The sequence below is a fragment of the Pelobates fuscus genome, chromosome 1 (assembly GCF_036172605.1).
Source record: "Pelobates fuscus isolate aPelFus1 chromosome 1, aPelFus1.pri, whole genome shotgun sequence".
NCBI lineage: Eukaryota > Metazoa > Chordata > Amphibia > Anura > Pelobatidae > Pelobates > Pelobates fuscus.
Genome location: NC_086317.1, coordinates 259,459,905 through 259,478,136, shown reverse-complemented (window position 1 = coordinate 259,478,136; position 18,232 = coordinate 259,459,905). Strand labels below are relative to the sequence as shown.

At 39.8% G+C, this 18,232-nt stretch overlaps 1 protein-coding gene across 1 annotated transcript in view; it reads right to left on the bottom strand.

The window, feature by feature from the left end:
* The window catches only part of UPK3B (uroplakin 3B), a 34,199-nt gene extending 16,210 nt beyond the window's left edge, over positions 1-17,989 (bottom strand). Inside the window, exons 1-3 of the mRNA XM_063444575.1 lie at positions 17,846-17,989; positions 4,379-4,534; positions 2,974-3,178 (exon numbers count right to left, since the gene is read on the bottom strand). Coding sequence (XP_063300645.1) covers positions 2,974-3,178; positions 4,379-4,534; positions 17,846-17,948 — 464 coding nt within the window. The 5' untranslated portion in view covers positions 17,949-17,989. The remainder of the gene's footprint in view (positions 1-2,973; positions 3,179-4,378; positions 4,535-17,845) is intronic.
* Between the last annotated feature and the right edge of the window lie 243 nt (positions 17,990-18,232).

The following is an 18,232-nucleotide window of genomic DNA, read 5'->3' as shown; positions in this document are numbered from 1 at the left end:
GATCATTGTATACTTTGGTTACAGCTATTTCAACAGGAAATTAGGGTATCTGATATATATATATGTCAAACAAGTTAAAAATAAAGACCACTCACCAGTATGAGAGTTTGGTCTGTGAGAATAAAGTATAATCACCAGGAATAAGAATGACATTTCGGTTAGCTTGAATTTTATAGGGAAAATCCAGAAGGTTTGTTAAAGTCCAATCTGGTTTGGCAACAGTAAATCAGTCCATAGGAATATCCAGGAGAAAGGTCAACTTCAGTCCGGTTCAGCAACAATTAATAAGCAAAGTAAGGAGAGTCCAAGAGAAGTGTCAAAGTCCAATCCAGGTCAGTAATAAGCAAATAATTTTAACTGGGAATTCACTTTGAGGGGAATTGAAAGAGTCACTGGGAGAGTAAATAGGTGTCAACTGCACACGGGTAGAGATACATTAATTGTGCACTGAGACATTGAAGTTCAAGGCTTAAATAGGTGGATCCATGAACTTCAATTAGAGTCTTAAAGTAATAGATTGGGAAGTGAAGTGAACCATTTAAAGGAACCGTTACAATATCATTGGACAAAGTATAGCTTCAGAATACCTTTTTTTTTTATCAAAGAAATTACCAATATATGAGATGAGCCTGCAATTTTTTTCTAAACTTGTGAGTTCTTCCATCAAGTGTACTGTTTTACTACTCTATTGTGGTCCTTGTTTGTTTACTTTTTGTAGATACATCTTCGTGTTGTTATATAATTCAGGATAAATGTTAAACTGGCAGGAACAAGGAGCAATTATATATCAGAGTTAGTTGAATTAGCTTAGCTTTAGTCAGCAGGCAAGTGTAGGGTTCAATTCTTTGCAGATAACTTGCAACAGGAGATTAGATCAAATAACTTTGCAGGAGAATTATCAAAGTCAGTTCCATTTCGAAAGGACCTAGAGCAGTTTAGATTTTTTCAAATATTTAGTTTTTGTTATTACACCCTGGTGCCAGGGGGCGGGGACACTACATTCCATGGTAGTTCAGTGTCATTGCATAATCTCCAGTAAGGTCCTCAGCTGGGTGCCCAGACTCTTCTCATGAGACCAAGCTAAGTACTTGCCGGAGTAGTGCTCCATGGCAAAATATGGCAACGCTCTGACAGCTCCCTTATAGGCTCCGTCACCTGTTGTGCAGGCCCTTCTCATCGGCTGTATCAGGGCGTGAGCCCTGCAGGAACGGTGTTCCTGCTGGGGGAAAAGTATGTGAATGCCATTCCTTTGTGTTCCTGCAATAACTCTGTCATGCATGTGTATTTGAACGAACGTAGGATGCATGCCGGCCATAAGTACACACTATATTACTAACCCTAGAAAATGAGCATCCATCTCTTAAGGGGCCCTAGTGCCAGGGGGAATGGAGCCAAGCAGCCACTGGCCTTCACCTTCGGCACAGCCTTTGGTAATCTCTCACGAGTTGCTGAATTTAGAGAATTGCTGTGGGTTACCACAGCAGCGAGTTTAACACTATCTATAAGTTTTGGAGCTCTGAGTGTCATAGCTACCGATTGGGGATTCCCTCGGAGATGCTTACGGGTATCGCCGACCGAGCTTCGCCAATGCATCTGACATGCCCTGCAATATAGGAGAGTCGCGGCAACTTTGAATCGTTCAGTTAATTTGTGGCTAAGTGATTCATAGTTGCGATTGAGCTCCCTATCAACTATTGAACTGTGTACCGAACCCCTGCCTATTCTATACCAACTCTGTTGATCTCTCTGCCTCCTTGACCATGGAAAGGACCTGTACTATCCTTCAGGAAAACCTCCACAAGTTAAGGTGTTAGAAATTATTTCTGTTTGCAAGGATTCATTCTGCAAAGACTTTAATCATCTAATTGCCTGATACCTTACAAAGACTTTAACCCTCTAATAGCCTTAAGTTAAATCTACTCCACCAATTTGCTTTCTACGTGCCTAACAACCAAGCTGCAAATCATTTTTTTTTCATTATTTTTTCTGCTCAATTCAATTGATTCCTCATACTTTTTTTTATTATCTTCAAATAAGAAGAGAACTTTAATAATTGTATTAATTATTATTATCATTGCCTTCTAAAAAAAATACTCAATTCCAACTTACAAGGAAATAGTAAGTAAGTTGCTTGCTATTAAAGTTCTTAAAGTGACAGAACTGCTTTATGTAAAATTCTGCCGTTGTGTGCCAATATCGTAAATCTACTAAATATCACACCGAGAGAGAATCGCATGGTTTGCAAGTGCGCCAAAGTTTAGCCTAAATACCTTATACTCTAACCAGATTAATGCACTCTGGACAGCTCCTAATGATGAGAAAAGCCACACACGACCCAAACATTATCCATGCTCAGAATATTATATGTCAGGGCCCCTTGTGCCTACGCCTGAGGCTGCGGACTATATAATCAATACAACGTCACTATAACCACTCACGTCTTCTTGTTAGTCACAGCAATAAGAAGAATTTTAAAGGAACATGCATCCCTTTGAGACACACAGTCACCCTGTCAAATCTACCCCATTTGTGGTCATTCTGGTACATGCACACCCCTCAATCAACCTGTCACACTCACTCCCCCAAAACACTCTCATCCCCTCCACGAACAGTCACCTTGCTACACTCACCCAACACAATCACCCTGTCACCTTAGCCTTCCCACACTTTATTTGAATCAAATCTAACTTGCATTACTAAACTCCCATGGCTTAATTTACTACCATGAGAAGTTCAATCTTATTTATTTCAATGCATGAAATTCTAGTCACATTTTATATTAAAGGAACAATCCATAGCCACTTAGAAGACAAACCATACTAAAATGGTCTCAGATTAGTCAAATTACCATCATTTTAAAGAAAACTTGCTGTACATTTGTTTACATCAGGACATATAATATTTTTTTTTATAAATATTTATAATTATCAAATAATTGCATTTTTACTATCCAATATCATGACAATAACTTACCTATATGCCAGTGATGAATTTAAAGGACCATTGCAGAATGCTACTTCATCGCAGCTATCACCATTGCCAACTCGAGTGTAAATAAAGTCATTGGAACACGGGTAAGTAATTCCACTGTATGGCTGGATATGATAGTAACCATTTCCGGAGAATGAGTTATATGTACGTTTATTTGCGAGAGCTGAATCAGACAGGGTTAAAGCAACTGTAGAGAAAAGGAGTATTATTTTTCTTGTTATGTTTTAGAAATCCACATTATTATTTTTTTTTTAACACTCTCCAGCCTATATCTGCAACTATTAAATATTTCTGCATGTCTGTGTAGCTGCATTTGTGTCAGTATGTGTCTGTGTATCAGTGTGTGTGTCTGTGTATATGTATGTGTGTTAGTGTATGTATATGTGTATCAATGTATGTGCATATGTGCATACATCTAAAAAAACAACATTAAACACAAATATACCCTTGCGTTCAAACGTCAACACTACATGCCCCTGTCACGGGTGGCAGTCCGAAGACCGGGACCCTTGATGATGATGGGAGTCTCAGCATGGTAATGGACCATCAGGGCCTGGTGCAGGGTAACCACACGCCCCCTGGTGTTGAGCACCAGCGTTTGTGCGGCCACATACAAGGGTCCTGATGCAGCTTCTGCGGATCCCAAGAGCTAAGAGCTAGATGATATGCAGACCTCCCAGGAACTGGATAGGAAGGCTCTGCAGCAGACATGTATCGAGTACAGAAACAAGGCAAGACTAGAGTAGACACCAAACAAGAAAACAAGACAAGACTAGAGAAGAACCCAGAACTGGAGCAGGGCAGAAACCAGAACCCAGAACATGTACACAAGACATGAGGGAAACATGAACAGGGCAGGACAGGACTGTACATGAACTGGGACTACAAGACAAAATAAAACAAGACCAGAGATGCAAGGCAAAACAAGAGGAGACATAAATAAGTACTAATATGTGCAATAAACATTGGAGATTTAGACATACATAAATGGCCAAGATGTATGCAGCCCACCACTGCGTCAAAGTACTCCAATTACGGTGGGTTCTATCTCTACATTAGTTCAGTCACTGGTTCAGGAAGGCCTACCAACTGTCACAATTTCGGTCCTGTTCTGCCATCCCAATTGAGTTCCCCATCCCCGGGGCAGCACAAGACGAGAACATCATGCTTGCACTGTGTAGTGGGCACTAGGACCATGGATCTGCACGAACCTATAATTTGGGGGACAGTGTGCTTGATGCTAGGCTGACACACCCCTTCAATGGGAAGGCCAACCCCTTTACAAATTATTACCAAGGATCTAGGACCAACAACTCACTCTTCTTATTTTGGTTGGCAATGTTAATAAGGAAATAGACTATTTGCTGTAATAGTAAGACCATCTTACCATCTTGTTTAGCAATGACCAGCCAAATATCACTTCCTGAGTAGTCACTAAAGACACATTGAGGAATGTCCAGTACAAAGGTAGTAGCTGTGACCTTTCCTAGCACCTGCTGAAGTGTAATTTGGGGAATATAATTACTACTGTTGAAGGCAGTATCTGCAATATAAAACAAAGGAGGTTATTTAAAAATGTGAACTATGCATAGAAATGTCTGTGATGATTAAACCACACATATATTAAGCTGTTGAGGAAATAAGGTTTCTTAGCCATAACAATAAATTGTTAAACAGGGTTGGGTTTGTACACATGAGAATATCACAAGATGTCAAAAGTAATATGCTCCTGATTTTAGAAGAGGGATTTATTTGATGATTCAAGTGTATGGATGAAATATCTTATTTTGTCCCAATTTCTATATGTTGCTCTCTTTTTGTATCTTTTGTACAAAAAAGTTCTATAAAATACCACAATTGAGAAAAAAGTAAAATGCTCCTCAGTTGTTAAATACAGGGAACAAAAGTAGCTATTATCTTACAAATATTAAACAAAAATGTAACCAAGTGAAAGGAGCTCATAAACCTGATATTTCGATGGACCCAAAGGTTACATGTAGAGAATGAAACTAAAACTCTTGTTAATACTAATCTGACCAAAGACCATGCAGGTAACAGAGAGTAAGTGTATATTCATGAAGCCCAATATCATGCACAATTGGCAGACATGAAATGTATACAGCAGTTTAAATAGCAGTTACCAATTATAAAGACAAGTGAGCTGGGGGAAGGACACAGGAGCTCCTCTATGAGACAACATTATATTTCAATATATAATAGCTTTAATAGCAAAATTTACTTCTTTCTATATATCCCACCTTTGTCACAAAAATAGTTCAGACATTGAATAAATGTGGTATAGACCAGCTATTTGAACCATCTTATTTTGAATCTTATCTGGTCATGAAAGTGGACACAGGGACATCTAAGATGATGCTTCTATAGATGAGGTTATGCAAACAGAGTCAGACTCTTCACATTATCAAGAATCTGAAAAGTTTGGAGAATCGGGCAACTTCTGACACTACACTTATTTGGACCAGTAGACTGGGCAACTCCTGGTCCATCTATTATTGGGGTAGAAAGCTTAGGACTTCCTGTCACTCATTACAGGTGGTCCTCATTTAGTGACCTACCTGTTTTACAACGGCTCGCACTTACGCCTGGTCGTGGGGATTCCCTGCTCTGGTGCGCATGTCTATGTTCGGGGAAACTTCCCTGAATATAGATTAGAGGGATTTAGTCTTGAGTTCCTGGAACTTCATTATGTGATGTGTTCCTGGAAATTCAATATGTGATAGCAAGAGTGATTTTTATAAACTATTGTTCATATAATATATAAACAAACAATATAATACCAGTACATGGGACAGAGGCAATTGCGCAACTTCTGAACCAAAACAAAATCTAGAATTTGTGCTATGTGTTCATTCCATGGAAGTACCCTGATAGGAGTATTTTCCTGGCATTAGGTGATCACATAGATCAAGTGAGCAAATGAAACCAATAGAGGAAAACACAGGAGGAGCAGTAAAAAAAATTAAAGTTTATATATTATATATCTATCAAATATAGAATATTTATTTTTTTATTCTTTTTATTCAGAATTACAAACCAAACCGAACATGCTTGGCCATTGCGCATTTCGGTTGGTTCATGATTCAGCTATATTTCAGCACAAAGTTCTTAAATTAAACCGATCACCGATTGTTCAATATTCAGGTGATTTGCAGTCTGGACCAAAATGAATCTCTAAGTCTACTGTTTTCCATAATACATATATGTATAATAGGTATATGTATTCCCAAAACATTATTAAAAACAAAAACAAACAAAAAAACGAGGGGGGAACACGTTTTTGCAACTGAAGTGCAACTAAAGAAAAATAACTCGAAATTGATTTACCATCAATCTATGTCAACGTTTCTAGCACACAATCAATGTTGCATTCTCATTAACAAACTTTTCTCAAGACGGCAAGTTAATGGGGCTAAATATTGATGCAATACATCTGCTTAGAGTAAGTTGCTCTTTTGGTTAAATACAAGAAAAAGTGTAGAGTAGGTTAGCGCTAATAATATACAAAGGAGGCAGCAACCTTACAGAGGGTCACCCTCTAACCCTCTGGGATAAGGATGTACAGGAAAAAAGGGGAGAAAAGGCTGCGCCAAGAGATACAATAAAATAAGTCCCAATAGAAATATAAAAAGGATATATATAAATATATATAAAAGTCAATATAAAAAGGAGGATAAATGTCTATGTTGCGCTGGTGTTCTCTCTTCTTATGATGCTTTGGATCCTCCCGTGATATGTAAAATATAAAAGGGAAAAGGACCAATGGTGCAGATTGTGGGGTACGTGGAAAATGAAGAATAAAGATGTAATAAACTCACATTTGTATGAGCTATAACCAGCTCAGGTGGAATGGGCGTTCTGCAGTATAATCCCTGCTAGTAGGATATCAGGAAACTCCAATAAAATTGGAGTGATAAAAATATATATAATAAAAAATATATATATAATAAAAATATGAATGGCACAGAGATAAAGCCAAACGTAATTTATTATTAAAAGTATACAATAAAATCCATTAACGCGTTTCACCTCAAGGGTTTTATCAAAATGGAATAACATTTAAAACCTGGCAAGAATAAAATTCTTGCCAGGTTTTAAATGTTATTCCATTTTGATAAAACCCTTGAGGTGAAACGCGTTAATGGATTTTATTGTATACTTTTAATAAAATTCTTGCCAGGTTTTAAATGTTATTCCATTTTGATAAAACCCTTGAGGTGAAACGCGTTAATGGATTTTATTGTATACTTTTAATAATAAATTACGTTTGGCTTTATCTCTGTGCCATTCATATTTTTATTATATATATATTTTTTATTATATATATTTTTATCACTCCAATTTTATATTATCCTTTCCTGGCATTTTATATATCCTAAGGTGGGGATTATACCACCCACGCCATATCTCAAGTGCAGTGTCATCTGCACTGTATACTGTGAGTATATTTATTTTGTTTTGTATATACCACATCTTATCTTCAGAGAGCACTATCTGTTATATATTTTTCTCCCTTCTCCTGAGAATTGGACAGCACCAGTGGATCAGAATTTCCTGATATCCTACTAGCAGGGATTATACTGCAGAACGCCCATTCCACCTGAGCTGGTTATAGCTCATACAAATGTGAGTTTATTACATCTTTATTCTTCATTTTCCACGTACCCCACAATCTGCACCATTGGTCCTTTTCCCTTTTATATTTTACATATCACGGGAGGATCCAAAGCATCATAAGAAGAGAGAACACCAGCGCAACATAGACATTTATCCTCCTTTTTATATTGACTTTTATATATATTTATATATATCCTTTTTATATTTTTATTGGGACTTATTTTATTGTATCTCTTGGCGCAGCCTTTTCTCCCCTTTTTTCCTGCTCTTTTGGTTAGTTTGAAAACCTGTAAGTGCGATCCTTCATGTTGGAGAAATAATTTTCAATATAAATTATTTTCCTATTTGTGTATCTGCACACAATATTGAAAAAATGCATAATCGGCCGCTATACAAATTATTCCAATACAGCTTTTTATTCACAGTCTGGCCCTGTACCATTCATCACATGATTACATTTCCCCATCACCCCCTGCACACAAGGTGGAGAGAGGTGACAGGTCATTTGCTAAACCTGGTTTAAATAATGGAAATGTCGGGAAGCAGCGCTTTCAGATGGAGTCCTTATATACGAATCGTTTTAAGTATATTTTAACACCATAAAATAAGATTCTTATATCCTTTCTGATCTCTATTTTATGGTGTTCTAATTTGATGGGGTTTTTTTAAGTTAATTGATTTTTATGTCTGTTGATATGATATCATCTGACTGTTTTATTTGCATTTTAGAGGTATTTAAACAGTGAAGGTCCTTTGCACTGTAACACTTTGAAAAGTCCTTTATATAGGTGAAACGTGTTAGTTTTTTTTATCATCTTGTTTATTAATAAAACTAGATTTTATTAATCTCTGGACTTCCCTAACTGTATTCTTTTTTTTTTTTTTATTCTTCTTTTAGAATTTTTTTTTTTTTGTACTGCGTGGAACACATTGGCTTGACATTTGGACTTTCGCAGAAGCCGATCACATCTCTGATTTGTTTTTTTGTCATAATAGTTACAGAAAGGAAGAATATCGGTTAAAACAACCATGTGGCTTCGCGTTTACAAAGTAGTAGGCGTTATTAGGGTAGCCCCCAATTGCTTTCTGCTTCCCAGTTTAAAGCTTGCATTCCTGCAGTTTTTCTCTTGTGCCCACCAAGCTTGTGGGTCGTCAAGAGTTAACTAATAAAACAATACAACTTAACAATTCAAATATCCTGTACACTTGCTTTTGTCCAAGTCGTGGGATGTGTAGTGGTTTTCTTGTTGGTTTTTTTTAATTCTTTGTTTATCGGTGCATGCAGAGTTATATCACAGAGAGAGAGCACCCTGTATAGACAGTCTAGTGTACCGTGGAACATCACAACTTATATAAACAAGGGTATTTTCTGTTAACATATCATGCAATACCAGTGGTTACAGATTATATTACAGGATCGTCTATATAGAGACGTTTCCGTTGCATTAGCATTTCTTTGTATTAACTGTCATCATTGCGTGGTGTCCTGCATCTGTTAGATGCCTCTCTTCACCTGTATCTTATCAGTAGTTGCTTTCAACTTCTGCATGTATTATCCACTTTTTGAAAGGAAAATTGAGAAGGAGAGAATAGATAAGAGTAAGATAGGGGAGTGAAAAAGGGGTGGTAGTGGTGTTGTTAGGGAGGAGGATCTGCACGGGTGGCAGAGATCGTTGTTGCGTGTGGGCTAAGCGAGTCAGGAGTTTTTGAGTCGCAACACTATGGATTCATCTCTTTCATCGGTTGGTGTAGTCTTCCCAGGGTTCCCAAATTTTAAGGAACATTGGATAAGTGTCTCTGATTTGTGCAGTTAGTTTGTCCATGATGTGAGCTCTTCTGGCTCTTCTAGCGGCCAAGTTTATCTTATTGAATAGCTTTTGTTCTCTGTTTGTCAAGTCGTCTAGCGGTCTCGCTATTAGAAATGCCTATGGGTCTGGTTGGATATTTTTATGAAGTATCTCAGACTGGAGTTTAGCTATGTTTTCCCAGAAGCTTTTCGCCTTAGGGCACGTCCACCACATATGGAGATATGTACCCTTGTCCCCGCATCCTCTCCAGCAGGCGTCTGTAGTTGTTTTACCCATCCTACATTGTTTAACTGGTGTAGTGTACCACCTCATGAGGGTTTTGTAGCATTGTTCCTGATGTAGTACGCAAATGGAGGCTTCAGCTGCTGCTTCCCAAATGTCTTGCCATTCCCCGCTCTCTAGTGATTGTTGTAGTTCTGCCTCCCATTGCGCCACATATGTAGGTGTCTGTGTTTCATTTGTTGGTGCGCTTAATTGAGTGTATAGAATCGTGATGAGGCCGGTACACGGCCCTTCTGTGGCGCACAGCATTTAGTAAAAGGTTGGTTTGGCCATAGCTGCTGCGCGAATTTGCGATTTGTGGCAAAGTCCCGCAGTTGCATGTACCAAAAATAGTCTTTCGTGGTTAGTGGAGCCATTAATTTTAGGTCATCAAAAGTTTAGATTTTGCCTGCGTGATATAGTTGGTGGTATCGTTGTATGCCTGTGTTTTCTATGTTTCGGAAGTCCCTAGCAGCTAGTCCTGGTGTGAATGCTTTGTTGTGGAGATTTGGGCCAAGGGTGAGATTGAGTGTGTCAGGGCGTATTTGTGTGCTGTGGAGTCCCAGATCGTGATCGAGTTCAGGATGGCAGGGCAGCTTGTGCGGAGCCTAACTGTATTCTTGAGGATTTTACTTGGAGGACGCTGCATCTCACATTTCTTGGTGGGGAACATACTACCTATGCTGTTTAGGATCGAGCAATATCTACTTGCTCTTCCTTTGTGAGTATATCTCCTTTTATTATTTTATAATTTTAACATCACAGAGAGCACTATTTCCTGTTTTCATATTTTTTTCCTATATTACTGGAGAACTAATTACTGGCTCATCAAAATACACTGAATGTAAACACTTCTTGTCCCCCCCCGGTGTGATTGAGAATAAACTGCAATGCCGGCACCGGCAAGTAGGTGACGCTGTGTGTGGAGAGAGGCAGGGATAGGAAGCTACAGCTTATCCGTGCTTCTGTCTCCTGACTGAATCCGAGGGAGCAGCACAGAGTGCAGCCAGCAACTTTCAGACTGCAGAGACAGCATACAGATCAGGTAAGTGAGGGATGGTGTCCAGGACCCTTGTATGTCTGATCAGTGGCGTATACATGATTCATGGGGCCCTGGTGCAAAAATGGATCCGTGCCCCCCCCCCCCCTCCCATGGGCCCGGTCGCAGCTGCGACTTATGCATGTACGCCACTGTACACACACACACATACAAACACACACAGAGACACATATATACAGACAAACACATACATACAAACACACATACAAGCAAACATACATGCAGAGACACATATATACACACACACACACATACATACAAACACACACACATACAAACACACACATGCACAGACATACACACACACACAGAGAAACATTCATACAGACACACAAACATACATACAAACAGTCACCCTCCTGTTTCCTACATTTTAGATGCAGGAAGGTACTTCCCTGGGGTCCAGTGGTGGCTCAGCCTGATGGGAGTCAGAGTTCCCACTCTGACTCCCTCCTCTCATCCTCCCGCGCGGCTCTGTCTGATAGCTGGGAGGAGTGACTGGGGCAGTCACTTCCTTCCAGCATCTGATGTCATCTCAGGGGGCCCGGTCGCGCAGTTAAAGCGCTGCAGCGCTGACCGAGCCCCCTTGAAATACATAGCCATCGGGTGGCCCTAACAGCATGCAGCGCTGACCGAGCCCCCTTGAAATACATAGCCATCGGGTGGCCCTTCACGTGCGGCCCCGGCAGTTTTACCACGCAGGTTGGGGCTGCAACACATGGCGACGGGCACCCCTGTATGTACGCCACTGTGCCTGATGATAGCAGTAGTCACGGCGTGGAAATGAACTACCAGGGTCTGGTGCAGGGTAACCACACGCCCCCTGGTGTTGAGCACCAGGGTTTGTGCAGCCACCTACCAGGGCCCTGATGCAGCTTCTGCAGATCCTAGAAGCTTGATATTATGCAGATATGTATCCAGTACAAGAAACTAGGCAAGACTAGAAAAGGCACCAGACAAGACCAGAACCAAAGCACAACAGAAAGCAGAACCCAGAACATGTACACAATACATGGGGGAAACAAGAACAGGAGTGGTCATGAACTGGAAATACAAGACAAAATGAAACAAGACAAGAAATAGAAGGCAAAACAAGAGGAGAAATAAGCAAATACTATATATGTAGTAAACATTGGAGATTTAGACATACATAAATGGCCAAGATGTATGCAGCCCACTACTGCGCCAAAGTACTCCAATTACAGTGGGTCCTAACTGCATAGATATGCATGACTAAAAGTACAACAATAAAACACACACAGTACTTATTGTACAATGCTGTTGAATATGTTGGTGCTCAATAGATGATAATCCACCCTTTTCATATTTAGTTATCATACTTAATCATAAAGCATTGTTAGCAAGCCTAACGCCAGGTGTAAGCAGCGTATCCAAACAGTTTCTGTATGAAATGCTGCACATATAGAAATATCTGATAAAGTGGTCTAATGTGCAAGTCCAGCTCTAGCAGCAACAAGAGTTCTGGGCTGGCTATGTTAAAGCTGTGGTCTTAATAAAGAATGCAGATCACACGAAACAAGTAGGTTATGCGGTTAGCATGAAGATTCTAACTTTTTTCATAACTATATTAATTGTGCTAATAAATATGATTGAGATTTTTAAGTATTCAAGGTGATCTTTGGAGCTGAAACTTTTTTTGCTTCATTAAAAGGGTTCATAAAATACGTCCATTATCAGAGTTCAACACATGCTCCTGGAGAGAGCTCCTTCCTCTAAGCCCTCCTTCAGCGCTGCTTTAGTTACATCCCTCCCCCTGCAAGGAGTATCAGATTTGCCTCGCCACTTCATATAAACAGAGTGTGTTTTTTTTTTGTTTTGTTTTTTTAAGGGCAAGCGGTATGCTTCCAAGGGTTAATCCAAGTAAAAATAGTGTTTTATAAATCCACTTTGGTTGACTCTTTAGATCTGGGATAGTCACGTTTTGAAACTTTCGCATGGAGTCATGAAATATATTCTATGGTCATTCAGCCAAACCAATAGGTGGGCATTATGGTAAACAGGCAGGCCATCACGAGAGTCAATTTTCAGATCCAAGCGCTCTATTTTTACTTTTAAAGGTCCCTGAAGGTCACACAGTACTTACCTACAAGGAAAGGAGCAGAGGAATGAGACCACTGCCCTCAGGGAACACTGAAACAAAAAGGATAAATGGCAAAGGAACGGGTGTGGCAACAAAAAACAAACATAGAAAGGAATCCAGGATACTGGGAATTCCAGTAACGGAATAAAGGAATGAACCCAGAAAACCCAGCATAGAATAGAAAACTAGAAAAAACAAGAAAAACTAAACAAGAAGAAATAAGTGCAGCTCCCATAGGTGAACTACCTCATCAGGGACCCAGTCGGGGTGCTGCAGCCCTTTGGCGGGCCCTTTAAAGTTGCAGAGACTGCTGGGAGGAAGTGACTGTTACTTCTTTGTGGCGGAACCAGCCTCGCCACTGAGCATTGGAGAAGACTGATTGCCAGCCTCCTGCCCTGTGACTATGGCCCCATGTTACAATGCTTGATTTTCCCCTGCAAAGACCAGAAAGCCGGGTCATTCTGTACTTTCCCTATGTGAGCAGTGTTACCCCAGATAGCTATGCCATAGAGCCCATTCGTATAACGAAAGACTATGTGAAAGACTTTGGCTCCATGGCAATTGAACTGTATGTATGTGATCTGAGCGCCATTCAGTCATAATGTGCGCTCAGAACTAAGCTATCTGGGGATATGTTGAATGTACCTGTTTTATGCAATAGCTGCACAGTTATATATTTTTATGTATTTTATTGTATTTTGCTACCATGTGGCTAATGGAGTTTTGCCTCTGTCCTTGGAGATTGTGAATAAAAGAGGCTGTATGCGCCAGTACAGTCAGTTCTGCTTGACCGCAAAACGAAGTGTCGTCTCGTTATTGGGGGAATTGGATTGTATGCTGATTGCCAGGAGTGTAAGCTGATTGTATGCTTTTCCTGTTCAGCTGTTTACAGCATTCATATGCTTGAGAGCATTCGTATGCTTCTCCAGTTCGGTGGTTGTGGTGTCTGCTGCAGTGCTTGGAGTCCTCAGGAAGCGCTAGGAGCATCCTTCAACGGAGGTACCCAGTCGGGGTGCCCGTCGATCCGTTACATTCTTCCCAGCATACAGACCGCGCGGGCTGACAGAACACTGAAGAAGCAACTGAGAGAGGAGGAAGAAGCAGGAGAGAGAGCTCTCTAGCTTCTCCTTCAGACTCCCATCATCAGCCAGCCACAGGAATTAACCACCCTGCAAACAAAAGGTTTGGGAGCAGAGGAAGGTTAACAAATGTAAAATGCAATTTGTGTTTTGCCCATGTGTATGTTTAGGTATGTGTTTGTGTGTCTCAGTGAGTGTCTGTGAGTGTGTGTGTGTATGTGTATCTGTGAGTTTCAGTGTATATATGTGAGTGTCGATGTGTATATGTGAGTGTCGATGTGTATCTGTGAGTGTCGATGTGTGTATGTGTATCTGTGAGTGTCTGTGTATGTCAGTGTGTGTGTGTATCTGTGAGTGTCTGTGCAGCTGTGATTGTCTGTGCAGCTTTGAACATGTGTGTGTGTGTGAGAGTGTCGATGTGTGTATTTGTATCTGTAAGTGTCTGTGTATGTCAGTGTGTGTGTGTGTATCTGTGAGTGTCAATGTGTATATGTGAGTGTCTGTGCATCTGTGAACATGTGTGCGTGTGTATCAGTGTGTGCGTATCTGTGAGTGTCAATGTGTATATGTGAGTGTCTGTGTGTGTCAGTGTATGTGTATCTTTATCGGTTACAAGTATCTTTATTGGTTACATAAAATACAGAATAAAACGGAACATTGGAGATTCCGTTTTATGCTGTATTTTATGTAACCAATAAAGATACTTGTTCCTGTACCTACCCCTCTATCTGGCTTTTATCCAAGCTACTTAAAGGGAAGTGGTAACTCTACAGTGGACATCTCTATTCTGGTTCCAGCATTGTGGTCTCCAAATTATTGATTAAGGCGCTTATAGTCTGAGCCACTTTCTAACGGCTCAGCACCACGTGAGTGGGAGATTTTATTCCATTATTGTCCATTTTCCACATACAGGTCTGTGTTTTATATTTTTTTGGATGTACCCAGATACATGGTAAATTGCATGTTTTATATATTTTATTCACGATTGGTTTATTCACCACCTAATTGGCTCTCACCATATTATTTATTATAATCGGTTTGTTGTATTTTCTGTGATTTGGAGTGACACACACTTGGTGATTTTGAGCAATTTCTTCAATATTCTCCCTTTTTACTATTTTTTTTATATATCTGTTTATTGTGTATCTGTATTATACATAGAGCAGTGTGCATGTCTGCATATGCAGGTGTGGGTCAACACAGGGGACAGCAGCTGTTTTGTGGGCAATGTGTTTTGTGGGCTAATCAAGTTAGATTCTGCAATGTGAGTGTCCACCTGCTGTGGCAGCCAGCAAGTCTATCTGCTACAGCAAAGGGCTGCGTTGATGTAACCATAGATTGCTCTAAAGGAATAGTGGGTCCAATCAAGATAACCTTTTGTTGTCAGGTTGTATTGGCACAGGCGGAGTAACAAGTGTAAGGAATCACTTTGTAGCTTTGTAGTTCTTTTCCTGTGCCCTGTTCTGTATTTCCATTAGTGAATGTTTTGTGTAATGTTTATTTTACTGTACGCTGTGATCTATTTAGCTGGATCTGGATATAATAAACAGTCTGAGTTCTGCTGAGTTGCCAAGAAAGAATCTGGTGTTGTTTCTTCCTTGAGGTCTCACAAGATATGGCTATTCATTGTCCTGTATAGAGTAATTACTAATAAGTGTATTGCCAGAAGACTGTATGGATAGAATATAATATAGCAACCTGATATCAGCTCAGTATATCCTGCCCACTCTACCAAAGAGTCCTAGCATTTAGTGGAGCAGTTTAGTGGTGCAAGTAATGTAAAAAGAATACCCACGGACGATATAATAAGGCCGTATCGTCACACGTACTATTTCCTATCTTATCTTACGATCAATGATTGACTTATTCCATTTTGCCATCAACAACATAGGACTAAAAACAGGAACTTAAAAATACAATGACTTGTTTTAACAGTAAATATCAGTGATACATGGGAGGAAACATGTTTAGCTTAACATGTTTAGCTTAAGGCTAAAGTGGTATACGAGAATCAAGTTTCTACCACTTCTTCCTGGTTGACTGGTAGAGCTAGTTTTTTTGTTCTGATATTAGTCAATGTGTTGGCTGTAAAACTATTTGTAAAATAGAAGTGATTAACACAAAAGTATATATTCACATTCTCACTTTAGTTAATCACCTGCCAGTGGTCTTAAAATACAACTACAGCAACTGAAAGGGAAACTATAGTGCCAGGAAAACTTTGGCACTATAAATGAGCTGAAGTGGTCTGGGTGCCTACAGTGTCCTTTAAAGCCATTGTAGAGCTTCTTATTACCATCCTCAACAGGCATGTAAGACCTGCTGTTAAATGCCTGCTCACACCAGACAGCCCCATGGTGCCATTTTTTAGTGCTTTCAGACTTTTTGATGAGCTACATGCAGCGCTAAATGCAGTTTTTTAAATAGGAATTTAAATGCCTACATATTGATTGCAGTGTGAGCAGGGTTAATTCCTACTTATACCAGTAGACCAGGTATCAACAGATACCTGGGGTTCTCCTCTTCCAACTGGGTCAATTTTTAGTGGCCTCAGACAAACAGATGAGCATAGAGCTCTTTAACTCTATTAATTTACGCCGCAGCTGGGCGAGATTAAATCTCACTGCCAGGCCATGCTACATTTTGGGCAAGTAGAGTCTGTCAGTGAGAGTGAGCGTGTGTGTCAAAACAGTGACAATGTGTGTTTGTCACAGTGTATGTGACTATCAGTGAGTGTGTGTCTATCATTGTGTCAAATCAGTGAGAATGTGTGTATATCAGTGTATGTGTGTATATCAGAGAGTGTGTATGTCAGTGTGTGTCTGTCAGTGCAAGTGGATGTTGGTTAAGCAGCGTGTGTGCCAATGACTGTGTGTCTGTCAGTAAATGTATGTCAGTGTATGTGTATCAGTGAGGGAGAGTGTCTGTCAGTCAAATTGTATGTTGGTCTTAAGCAAAAAGGATGGGACATTTACAGGAATGGGTCATGCAAATTTAGTTTGGGGGTTGCCTATTGCAGCACAAAACTAAAATACACCACTGAAACTGCTTACAATTAAGATTACAGGTGGTCTATGTGGATTTGAAATGGCCTGTTGTTATAGACAGATGGTTTCAGTAAAGAATACTTTATATGATTTAAGGGGCAAGTCACAGCCACTTAAACAGTCCCCTTTATTAAAAGTTATGTTGATAATACTCCTCCCCGGTCTTTTACACACGTCTATACCATTCTGTTGCCCAAACCAGCCAAGAATACTACTTTAGTACAGTCTTACAGGCCTATCCCCCTTTTAAATAAAAAATATTAAGCTCACCAAGATAGCAGACAATTGTCTTCAGACTTTTTTCCAGACATCATATACCAAGATGGACTTCATTAGAGCCCTCATTCCACACACAGTGCCATGGTGGCTAATGCAGCATTTCACTCCCACTAATAAAGGGTTAGTATTATTAAAGGGACACTCCAGGCACCCAGACCACTTCTGCCCATTGGAGTGGTCTGGGTGCCAACTCCCACTACTCTTAACCCTGCAACTGTAATTATTGCAGTTTTTATAAACTGCAATAATTACCTTGCAGGGTTAACTCCTCCTCTAGTGGCTGTCTACAATCATTGCTATATATATATACTCATGTTTGCTTTGTGGTGTTAGCCAGCGATATATATACTTATGTTTGCTTTGTGGTGTTAGCTTGACAAAGACCTCATAGTAAGTCGAAACGTTGCTGCTCTCTTTTTTGTTTCATTAAAACTACCTGCGGCTTTAACACCTTAAGTGCCTGGAGAATTTCTTTCATTATAACCCACAAGGCACAGCAACTGCTATAAACCCTTATTACTGATTAAGGCATAAAACTAGTAAAGACAATTTAACAAAAAAAATATTTACCAGAAAAAAGTTACCTGTTGAAGAAATAGAAAGCATTGCAATAAACAGCCATAGCGTGCATCTCAGATCCATCATTGCAGTGATCTCTGCCAGAAACAAGTGCAGTATGTTTTGCATGAACACCGTATAGTCTTCAGACACTGCTCTCAAACTACAACTGTTTAAGGGGATGGCACTCATCTTGATTCTCCGCCTCTTTATGCAAATATGAAATGCAGATAATGTAAATTTTCAAATGTTAAAAAACAAAACCTTCAAAAACAGACAGACGTGTTAGACTTATTTTAATGCATACATGCTTGCATTACACGTAAGTGAGAAGGGGGTTAGAATTAGTGCTTGGGGTTGAGAGTGACAAAAATGTGACTCAACAAGGTAAATTCCATTCCATTTTTATCAAT